Source organism: Pangasianodon hypophthalmus, chromosome 8, assembly GCF_027358585.1.
Source record: "Pangasianodon hypophthalmus isolate fPanHyp1 chromosome 8, fPanHyp1.pri, whole genome shotgun sequence".
NCBI lineage: Eukaryota > Metazoa > Chordata > Actinopteri > Siluriformes > Pangasiidae > Pangasianodon > Pangasianodon hypophthalmus.
The window spans coordinates 2,361,213-2,373,926 of NC_069717.1; the positions used below are offsets into that span (position 1 = coordinate 2,361,213).

Consider the following 12,714-nt stretch of genomic DNA (forward strand, 5'->3'; position numbering starts at 1 on the left):
CATCTCTATTCTGTAGCATCTTCTGGCTTGCTATCCATATAGACAATGCTAAACGTTTTTTATCTACAGTCTTTTTCAACTCACTTCTACACCACCATCATACCAATCAGACTCACTTATACCCCACCATCCCACCAATCAGACTCACTTATACCCCACCATCAAACCAATCAGACTCACTTCTACACCACCATCCCACCAATCAGACTCACTTATACCCCACCATCCCACCAATCAGACTCACTTCTACCCCACCATCCCACCAATCAGAATCACTTATACCCCACCATCCCACCAATCAGACTCACTTCTACCCCACCATCCCACCAATCAGACTCACTTCTACACCACCATCCCACCAATCAGACTCACTTATACCCCACCATCCCACCAATCAGACTCACTTATACACCACCATCATACCAATCAGACTCACTTCTACCCCACCATCCCACCAATCACTCACTTCTACCCCACCATCCCACCAATCAGACTCACTTATACCCCACCATCCCACCAATCAGACTCACTTCTACACCACCATCCCACCAATCAGACTCACTTATACCCCACCATCATACCAATCAGACTCACTTCTACCCCACCATCCCACCAATCAGACTCACTTCTACACCACCATCCCACCAATCAGACTCACTTCTACACCACCATCCCACCAATCACTCACTTCTACACCACCATCCCACCAATCAGACTCACTTCTACTCCCCATCCCACCAATCAGACTCACTTCTTCCCCCCCATCCCACCAATCAGACTCACTTCTACTCCACCATCCCACCAATCAGACTCACTTATACCCCACCATCATACCAATCAGACTCACTTCTACCCCACCATCCCACCAATCAGACTCACTTATACCCCACCATCCCACCAATCAGACTCACTTATACCCCACCATCCCACCAATCAGACTCACTTATACCCCACCATCCCACCAATCAGACTCACTTATACCCCACCATCCCACCAATCAGACTCACTTATACCCCACCATCCCACCAATCAGACTCACTTATACCCCACCATCAAACCAATCAGACTCACTTCTACACCACCATCCCACCAATCAGACTCACTTCTACCCCACCATCCCACCAATCAGACTCACTTATACCCCACCATCCCACCAATCAGACTCACTTATACCCCACCATCCCACCAATCAGACTCACTTATACCCCACCATCATACCAATCAGACTCACTTCTACCCCACCATCCCACCAATCAGACTCACTTATACCCCACCATCCCACCAATCAGACTCACTTATACCCCACCATCAAACCAATCAGACTCACTTCTACACCACCATCCCACCAATCAGACTCACTTCTACCCCACCATCCCACCAATCAGACTCACTTATACCCCACCATCCCACCAATCAGACTCACTTCTTCCCCCCCATCCCACCAATCAGACTCACTTCTACTCCACCATCCCACCAATCAGACTCACTTATACCCCACCATCATACCAATCAGACTCACTTCTACCCCACCATCCCACCAATCAGACTCACTTATACCCCACCATCCCACCAATCAGACTCACTTCTACCCCACCATCCCACCAATCAGACTCACTTATACCCCACCATCCCACCAATCAGACTCACTTCTTCCCCCCCATCCCACCAATCAGACTCACTTCTACTCCACCATCCCACCAATCAGACTCACTTATACCCCACCATCATACCAATCAGACTCACTTCTACCCCACCATCCCACCAATCAGACTCACTTATACCCCACCATCCCACCAATCAGACTCACTTATACCCCACCATCCCACCAATCAGACTCACTTCTACCCCACCATCCCACCAATCAGACTCACTTATACCCCACCATCCCACCAATCAGACTCACTTATACCCCACCATCCCACCAATCAGACTCACTTATACCCCACCATCATACCAATCAGACTCACTTATACCCCACCATCCCACCAATCAGACTCACTTATACCCCACCATCAAACCAATCAGACTCACTTCTACACCACCATCCCACCAATCAGACTCACTTCTACCCCACCATCCCACCAATCAGACTCACTTCTACACCACCATCCCACCAATCAGACTCACTTCTAACCCACCATCCCACCAATCAGACTCACTTCTACACCACCATCCCACCAATCACTCACTTCTACCCCACCATCCCACCAATCAGACTCACTTCTACACCACCATCCCACCAATCAGACACCTTCTACCCCACCATCCCACCAATCAGACTCACTTATACCCCACCATCCCATCAATCAGACACCTTCTACCCCACCATCCCACCAATCACTCACTTCTACCCCACCATCCCATCAATCAGACTCACTTCTACCCCATCATCCCACCAATCAGACTCACTTCTACCCCCCCATCCCACCAATCACTCACTTCTACCCCACCATTACACCAATCAGACTCACTTCTACCCCACCATCCCACCGATCAGACTCACTTCTACCCTCATCCCACCAATCAGACTCACTTGTAGTACTCATTAGTACTCATTAGTAATTACATTGTACACACATTACTGAAATAACCTGAATTGATTATTATATAATTATAATATAATTACATATATATATATATATATATATATATATATATATATATATATATATATATATATATATATATATATATATATGTGTGTGTGTGTGTGTGTGTGTGTATTATTAATACAGCAGTGATTATTCTTTTAAGTCGAGCTGAATGCCTCCATGATACTTTCCCCTTTCTCAGTTTCAAGTTCCAGCTACGTATATCATCTGGATAGGTAGCACATGACATTTCTGATTGAGTCAGCCATTTTACGAAGCCAAATCTAATCACATTGTCATGACAAGGTGAGATTTCCTGCTTTCCTCTTCACATGTGCAACCCATCAACCTCAGCCCCGTTAATTCCACAGCGACTGTAACGGACACTGATGTAACCGGCAGCTGGCTCTGTGGAGATTACCTGCAGGTGGAATAGTGATCAGAGAGAGAGTGGGTGCTCCCTGAAGGAATGAAACGGAGGAAATCCCACGGACAAATCAGTTTCCTGCTTTTCCTGGAATTCTGAACACGCCTGAATTCCTCAATAATGAACACGACTTTCAAAACATCACACTCAGCGGCAGCAGTGGAGCATTTTCATAACATCTGCACTTTAGATGACCCTGAGTGTGGACCTCGCGGGATTACACTGCACCCGCACCAAGAAGACGACTGAGAAGGGCAGAGAGACAGAGAGAGAGAAAGAAAGAGGCAGACAAACAGAAAGAAGGACAGATGGACAAATGGACAGAGGAACTGGAAAAGAAAGAAAGAAATATACAAACAGGCAGCACAGAAGAAAGAAAGAAAGAAAGATACACAAACAGAAAGAAGCACAGACGGACGAACAAATGGACAGACGAAATGGAAAAAGAAAGAAAGAAAGACATGCAGACAGACGTGCAGAGACAGAAAAACAGAAAGAAAGACAGACAGATGAAAGAAAGAAAGAAACAGACAGCCTAGAAAGAAAGAAAGAAAGTCTAGATGGGCAGAAAGAAAGAAAGAAATATACAAACAGACAGCCTAGAAAGAAAGAAAGAAAGAAAGAAAGAAATATACAAACAGAAAGAAAGAAAGAAAGAAATATACAAACAGACAGCCTAGAAAGAAAGAAAGAAAGAAAGAAAGAAAGATACAAACAGACAGCCTAGAAAGAAAGAAAGAAAGAAAGAAAGAAAGAAAGAAAGAAAGACATGCAGACAGACGTGCAGAGACAGACAAACAGAAAGAAAGACAGACAGATGAAAGAAAGAAAGAAACAGACAGCCTAGAAAGAAAGAAAGAAAGTCTAGATGGGCAGAAAGAAAGAAAGAAAGAAATATACAAACAGACAGCCTAGAAAGAAAGAAAGAAAGAAAGAAAGAAAGAAATATACAAACAGAAAGAAAGAAAGAAAGAAATATACAGACAGCCTAGAAAGAAAGAAAGAAAGAAAGAAATATACAAACAGAAAGAAAGAAAGAAAGAAATATACAGACAGCCTAGAAAGAAAGAAAGAAATAAAGAAAGAAATATACAAACAGACAGCCTAGAAAGAAAGAAAGAAAGAAAGAAAGAAAGAAAGAAAGATACAAACAGACAGCCTAGAAAGAAAGAAAGAAAAAAAGAAAGAAAGACATGCAGACAGACGTGCAGAGACAGAAAAACAGAAAGAAAGACAGACAGATGAAAGAAAGAAAGAAACAGACAGCCTAGAAAGAAAGAAAGAAAGTCTAGATGGGCAGAAAGAAAGAAAGAAAGAAATATACAAACAGATAGCCTAGAAAGAAAGAAAGAAAGAAAGAAAGAAAGAAATATACAAACAGAAAGAAAGAAAGAAAGAAATATACAAACAGACAGCCTAGAAAGAAAGAAAGAAAGAAAGAAAGAAATATACAAACAGACAGCCTAGAAAGAAAGAAAGAAAGAAAGAAAGATACAAACAGACAGCCTAGAAAAAAAGAAAGAAAGAAAGAAAGAAAGAAAGAAAGAAAGTGAATGGACAGGAACTGGTAATGAGTGTGAAAGAGTGAGGGCAGAACATTAGGACGATAAAAACGTGTCAGTGATACGGAGTCCATCAGCCTGCACCGCGTTAACAGCCACTTCTCTACACGCTTTCATCTCTCTCTCACTCTGTTTTTCTACTCTTCATTATTCCCCATTTAATCGTAACGCCTCGCTCTCACCCTCTCGCCTCTTCCTTTCATCTTCATTCTTAGCTTTCTCGCTTTCTTTCTTTATCCTACCTCGCTTTTTTCTTTTTTCTATCATATATTTATTCAGTTTTTTCTCTCTTGCGTCTTTTCTTGTCTCTCTGGAGAAGAGACAGGGAGTCTATACAAACGCAAAAGAGGAGAGAAAACAGCGAACGAAAAAAGAAAGAACGAAAGAAAGATGTGCAACAAACAGCAAAAACAACAAAAGCATAAAAGAGTGAATGAAAAAATGAATGTAACAAAAAAAAAATGAAAGAAAAATAAAAGAAATAAAGACAGACAACAAAGAAAGAAAGAAAGAAAAATATGGAATGAAATGGAAAAAATAACATTATAAGAAAGGTAGTGAGCGAAAAAGAAAGACAGACAGCGAATAAAGAAAGCCAGACTGACAGGAAACTGCCATCCCTCCATCCTGCTGTACGTAGGGTGGAATGGGAAAGGTCAGGGACGCCCTTAACCCTGAGAGGCCCAGTGCATGATGGGAAATGTGGTTAGTATGGGTCACTGGGTCACTTGTTAACCTGATAATTGTTCCCATGGAAACCCCACACATCCTTCACTGAGTATACACGCTCTCTGTCTATATGCAACACCTCTCTCTCTCTCTCTCTCTCTTTCTCTCTCTCTCTTGCCCGTCTCCCTCTCTCTCTGTCGCACATTTCTCTCGCTCTCTCTCTCTCTCTCTCACACACATGTCTCTCACCCTCTCTGTCTCTCTCTCTCTGTCACACGTCTCTCACCCTCTCTCTCTCACATGTCTCTCACCCTCTCTCTCCCTCTCTTTCTCTCTCTCTCTTGCCCGTCTCCCTCTCTCTCTGTCGCACATTTCTCTCTCTCTCTCTCTCTCTCTCTCTCACACATGTCTCTCACCCTCTCTGTCTCTCTCTCTCTGTCACACATCTCTCACCCTCTCTCTCTCACATGTCTCTCACCCTCTCTGTCTCTTTCTCTCTGTCACACATCTCTCACCCTCTCTCTCTGTCATACATGTCTCTCGCCCCCTCTCTGTCCCTGTCTCACACGTCTCTCACTCTCTCTCTCACACACACACACACACACGTCTCTCACCCTCTCTCTCTCACATGTCTCTTGCCCTCTCTCTCTCTCTCTCTCTCTCTCTCACACACGTCTCTCACCCTCTATCTCCCTGTCTCATGTCTCTCACTCTGTCTCTCTCACCTTCTCTCTCTCTCTCTCTCTATCTCCCTGTCTCACATGTCTCTCACTTTCTCTCTTTCTCTCTGACATGTATCTTGTCCTCTCTCTCTCTCTCTGTCTCACACATGTCTCTCACCTTCTCTCTTTCTCTCTCTCTCTCTCTCTCTGACATGTATCTCGTCCTCTCTCTCTCTCTCTCTCTCTCTCTCTCTCTCCGTCTCACACATGTCTCTTGCCTTGCCCAAACTTACACCTTCGCACCTCATAATTACATACAGGTCGAGGTTGAGCAGCAGTGTTGAGTTTCCGTGAAAGTCATTTACGCTCACATACACACACACACACACACACACACACAGCGACAGCGAGGGCTCTGCTCCCCTCTTCACCCCCTCTCTAGGCGCCCTACTCATGCTAAGTGGTGACACGGTTACGCTCAATTTGTCCCATTCACGCTCACAGTGGGGCCGAGTGTCTCAGCACGACAACCGAGAGAGAGAGAGAGAGAGAGAGAGAGAGAGAGAGAGAAAGTGGAGTGAGACAGCTTCTTTCTTCCACTGTTCCTCACTCCTCTGTCCCTTCCTCCCTCCCTCTCTCTCCCTCTCTTGTTCCTTTCCCCCGTGGTCCCCAGAGACGGCATGACACGGAAGCTGAAAGACGAGTGCAGAGTAATGAGCGTGTTATCAATCCGGAAGAGGGACGGTGGGATGAGAGAAGGACAGAGACAGAGCTGTAAAGACCGAATGAAACAGGAGGAGGAGTGTGTGCTGATCTCTATAGGCCAGGTGACGCAAAACCCCCGGAGTCGACCCTGTGTGTGTGTGTGTGTGTGTGTGTGTGCCCCCTGTAATTGCAGCACCTGTTCCCTGGACACAGAGGCTCCACCAATTGGACCGAGTGTTGCTGCTGAGACAGGGGCGCATTCAGGAAAGATAAGACACACACACACACATACACACACACTCACTCACTCTACGGTGCCCTAGTAATTACGTAGAGGTCGAAGTTGCCAGTACGAACAGCGGGAGGTTACCCGAGCTCTGTGTGTGTCAAGGAAGTCTCACGCGCGCACACACACACAAGCGCGCACACACACACACACACACACACACACACACACACACACACTCAAGCAGGCAGCTCAGTGAGGATCACTGATGGTCATCATTGACTGGGAAAAAATAACGGCAAACCCAGTGCCTTTAAACACACACACACACACACTTTAATGTCCTGAACTTTATAAAATATTTAAATCTCATTAAAAAATCTGAGCTCGTGTTGAAAATGTCACAGGCAAGTGTTATTACCTAATAACAAGAGCCAATCGTGATTCAGTATGCAAATACAGGACACGGATTACCAGGTGGAAGGGGCGGGGCTTGTATGGGGTGAATTTGCATATTCATAGAATTGGGATTTCTCTGTGAGGGTAACAGTGTAGAGAATGTTCACGATTGGCCGAGACGTGTTCAGTGTCTAAGGTTCGCTTCTGTGTTTTTTTGCACTAGCGCTAGTGTAGATGACAGGAAACAGAAGTCTATCTCACTCAAAAACATTTTATGGAAATGTCTGCCTCAGACCACGCCCATTTCTTCGCTGATGCCACACAGATGTGTTGACATCATCACGGCCATCTTGGACAACTGGAATTATTTTTTCAGGCTGAGTAACGCAGCCTCGTCTCTGAGACACAGTGATCGTAAAATCTCAGTGAGGACGAGCTCGGCATCATGGGAACATCATACAGCTGGAGGAAACTCTCACGCGCACACACACACACACACACACGCGCGCGCCAAGTGAGTCACAACACAGGAACCTAATAACATGAGCCAGAAATGTGTGTGTGTATAAAAAAGAGAGAGAGAGAAAGAGCATGAGAGAAAAGGTTCACACAGACAGGAAGAGAGAGAGACTGACAGAGAAAAGAGAGAGACTCGGAGAGACAGACAGGAGGGAGGAGAGAGAGAGAGAGAGAGAGAGAGAGAGAGACAGAGAGAGATTTAGGGAGATACTCTCGAGGTCTGACTGACAGATGAGCAGCACCTCTTCTTTTATCTCATTTTTTTCTCTCCATCTTTTTCTTCTCCTCTTTTTTACTTTCCATCATTTTTCTCCCCTGTCCTCCATTTCCTCTCCTTTTCCCTTTCCCCTTTCATCACGTTTTCCTTTCCCCCATCTCTCTCTTTTCTCCAACCCTTCCCCTCTACCCATCCTCAGCCTTTTTTCCTATCTGTTTATCAGACCATTTTTCTCTCCTGCTTCTTCTTGTCCTCCTTTTACTCTCCTTCATCTACCTTGATTCTATTTTCCTCATTTTCCTCTCTTCTTCACTTTCCCCTTTTGTCTCCTTTCTTTTTTTCCATCCTTTCTCCAGCTGTTTTTCTCTCCTCTTGTTTTTTCTTTTCCATTTCTCTCCCAATTTTTTTTATTTCTCTCCCTCTCTCCTCTCAGTTTTTCACCCTTTCCTTTCTGCTCCTTACTTTTCTTAACCACATCCCATTTCTCTCCCTCTTTCTTTTACCCTTTATCCTTTCCTCCGTCTGTCTGTCACAATTCTCTTCCTTTTCTGCTGTTTCTCCTCTTTTCCTCGCCTCCTTTTCTCTCCGTCTGACCCCAGGGAGACTTTGCTTTCTTTGCTGGCTCTCTTTCCAGTCCACAAACCTCAACGAACGACAAAGGACGCTTCAGTGAAGATCTGAATTTGAAACAGGGCCGAAACCCAACACACACACACACACACACACACACACACACACACACACACACTGCCTGAAAGAACACAGAGCCTTAAATTGGCCAAAGTAAGATTTTTTTTTCAGTTGCGTGTCAGCAGTAGTGTGTGTGTGTGTGTGTGTGTGTGTGTGTGTGCGGACTCGTGACATCATGGCAACAAATGTGCGCTTTAACAAAAACTCAATACTGTAAACGTCAAATGACGTAACACGCGCACACACTCGCATACACACACACACACACACATACACCCAAAGAGTTCGGGAAAACACCGCATAACTCATTCCTGATGGCTTGTTTTTCTTTTTTTTTATTTTCGAAAGAGAAATATGTTCGGTATGAAATGGATCATGCTTGATCGGACTGAAACACACACACACACACACACACATACACACACACACTTTATTTCTGCTCTACCACATATGACTGCATTCAGCATAAATTTCCGAGCATAAAAATCTGATGGAAACATATACCATTTCATTACCACACACACACACACACACACACACTTTCTGCACAACACTAACTGACAGCTGTTTAAGTAGGAAAGACAAAAACCCCCCTTCCTTACACACACACACACACACACACACAAACGACTGTTCGAATAACACAAGCAGAGTTTTGAGTTCAATCTTACATCATGAAATTAACACGTTTTGATCAGTAACACAAATTACTGAATTAACACACACAGTGCTAATTACTTTATTGTTACTGCCTCAGTGTCGAATTAACACTGAACTGAACTAACAGTGTTGAATTAACATTGCTTTGAAATAATGCACTCACTGTTGAATTAACACTGAACTGAATTAATACTGTGTTGAATTAACATTGCATTGTATTAACAGTGTTGAATTAACACTGTACTGAATTAACATTGAACTGTATTAAAACAGTGTTGAATTAACACTGAACTGAATTAACACTGAACTGTATTAAAACAGTGTTGAATTAACACTGTACTGAAATAATGCACTTAGTGTTGAATTAACATTGCATTGTATTAACAGTGTTGAATTAACACTGTACTGAAATAACAGAGTGATGAATTAACATTGCTTTGAAATAATGCACTCAGTGTTGAATTAACACTGAACTGAATTAACACTGAACTGTATTAAAACAGTGTTGAATTAACACTGTACTGAATTAACACTGAACTGAACTAACAGTGTTGAATTAACACTGTACTGAAATAATGTACTTAGTGTTGAATTAACATTGCATTGAATTAACACTGAACTGAATTAAAACAGTGTTGAATTAACACTGTACTGAATTAACACTGAACTGAACTAACAGTGTTGAATTAACACTGTACTGAAATAATGTACTTAGTGTTGAATTAACATTGCATTGAATTAACACTGAACTGAATTAACACTGTACTGAAATAATGCACTCAGTGTTGAATTAACATTGCATTGCATTAACACAGTGTTGAATTAACACCATACTGAACTGACACAGCATTTAATTAACACTGCATTAAATTAACACCTGGCACTGTGTCCAGTTACATCTCCACATGCGATGATGAATTAACACCGAACTCACGTTGAGTATCTGATTTAACCTCTAGCACTGTATTTAATGACGTCACTCTGCGAATTACATTAACACAGTCCTGTACTGACACAGTATTTCATTAGCACTGCATTAAATTAACACCCAGCGCTGTGCGGAACTGAAGCACTTCCACTGAGATGCGGTGTTAATTCAGTAGTCAGGGTGCTGAATTCTCAGCGTACTCAATACACACACTCTGGTACTGAATGAAAGCACTTAGTGCTGAACTGAGATGTAACTGAACACAGTGATGTAAAGCAGAGTGCTGAATTAACACAGTACTGAATTAATGTTGCATTAAATTAACATCTTCCAGAGTACTGAATTAGAGCATTATTTAATTAGCATTTTAATTAGTGCTGAACTGAGATGTAACTGAACACAGTGATGTAAAGCAGAGTACTGAATTAACACAGTACTGAATTAATGTTGCATTAAATGAACATCTTCCAGAGTACTGAATTAGAGCATTATTTAATTAGCATTTTAATTAGTGCTGAACTGAGATGTAACTGAACACAGTGATGTAAACAGAGTACTGAATCAGAGCATTATTTAATTAGCATTTTAATTAGTGCTGAACTGAGATGTAACTGAACACAGTGATGTAAAGCAGAGTACTGAATTAACACAGTACTGAATTAATGTTGCATTAAATGAACATCTTCCAGAGTACTGAATTAGAGCATTATTTAATTAGCATTTTAATTAGTGCTGAACTGAGATGTAACTGAACACAGTGATGTAAACAGAGTACTGAATCAGAGCATTATTTAATTAGCATTTTAATTAGTGCTGAACTGATATGTAACTGAACACAGTGATGTAAAGCAGAGTACTGAATCAGAGCATTATTTAATTAGCATTTTAATTAGTGCTGAATTGCGTCACTTAGCAGCGAAGTCCTGAATGAACACATTAACACACTACTGAACTACCAGTCAGCCTTCATTCAGCACTTCACCGGAAAGCCGTGTGTGAGGATGAGTAAGCACGCGCGCACTCACCGGTTCTCCGTAAGTGAAGCTGTAAACACGCGCGCTCCTCACGTCTCGAGCTCGCGGACGCCAAATAAATCCACGCAAACACACACACACCTTCACTGACCGAGAAGTGAAAAAAAAAAAAAAAAAAGAAGACGAAGAAGAAGAAGACGTGGAAGGAAAGTCAAAGCTCCTCTTGTCTCGCGCACCTGTCCAAGTGCGGGTCGGATAGCGCGCGCCGCCGCCGTGCCATGCTGGATCAAGACAACTGTCGCGCGCGCGGCTTGTCCGTTTGCCGTTTGCCGTTTGCTTGGCTGACACACACACAAGTCAAAACACAAAACACACACACACACGCAGCAGCAGCAGCACCTGTCCCGAGAGAAACACACACACTCACTCACACACACTCACTCACACACACACACACTGCTCCCTGTGTGCTGGTGCTCAGCATGTGGCGCTCCGCGTCTCTGACTCCTGCAGCAGCAGCAGCGCCGCTTTAAAACAATCCCGGGTTGCCAGGTTGGGAGCGTTCACACACGGTTGCCAGATGCCTCTGTAAAGCCAGTTTTTTGTAGAGAATTATTACACTCACACGTCACAGTGTATGATGAGATCCTAATAAACATCTTGCAGTCTGTGTGTCAGATTATAAGGATGAAGATCCTCTAACGGTAGACCTGTGATTAAAGACAGTGGCTATGTTTACATGCACATCAGTATTCCGATATTAATCAGAATTTGGCAATATTCGCATTAGTATTAAGTCATCATCTAGTATCGAGTGATTCCGATCGCCCGATTCAGATTAAGACAATATTCCGATTCCCCAAATTCCGATTCCCGTCCTTGGAATGTGTCTGTTTTAATCGGAAATTTGTTGCATGTTAACACCTCATTCAGAAAGTCCACTGAAATGAGATGCATGCACATATATGCCGAGTCCGCAAGGAATTGTGGGTGCTAACAGATTCTTAGCTGTAGGTATTTAGGAACTCATGCATACTTACAGCAACCCTGTATACAGGAATATTCCCATGCCTGTACGCATATAAACATCGCATTCGGAATACGGCTGCACCCTGAATATAGACCTTAAACGGAATTTGATGTGCATGTAAACATAGCCAGTGACTACGTTCTTCTTACGACAACAGTCAGCGTGATCCAGAAATCAGCCAGTTCGCAGAAACACAAAAATTCTTCAAAGTGACCTTGACATAATGAGGCGATTTTCCTGCTAGCATGTTTCGTTTATCGTCATTGAGTATCTGTAGCTGGCTCAGTACAGTGTAAAGCCAGCTTTCAAAAGTCAGGCAGGCGATTTAGTGCCATTTGCAACCAAAGACAGTGGCAGCTAACACAATGTAATAACGCATAGCGAGCTAGTGGACTAATTAAATGCATGGGACTTTTTAATCCAGCTGCTGGAAGTAGCCTCTATAGGGTAACTCT

At 43.1% G+C, this 12,714-nt stretch overlaps 1 protein-coding gene across 1 annotated transcript in view; it reads right to left on the reverse strand.

The window, feature by feature from the left end:
- The window catches only part of sema6bb (sema domain, transmembrane domain (TM), and cytoplasmic domain, (semaphorin) 6Bb), a gene marked incomplete at its 5' end in the record, with an annotated part of 143,463 nt that extends 131,886 nt beyond the window's left edge, over positions 1–11,577 (reverse strand). Inside the window, one exon of the mRNA XM_053235914.1 lies at positions 11,281–11,577. Within this exon, the coding sequence (XP_053091889.1) occupies positions 11,281–11,577 (297 nt within the window). The remainder of the gene's footprint in view (positions 1–11,280) is intronic.
- Between the last annotated feature and the right edge of the window lie 1,137 nt (positions 11,578–12,714).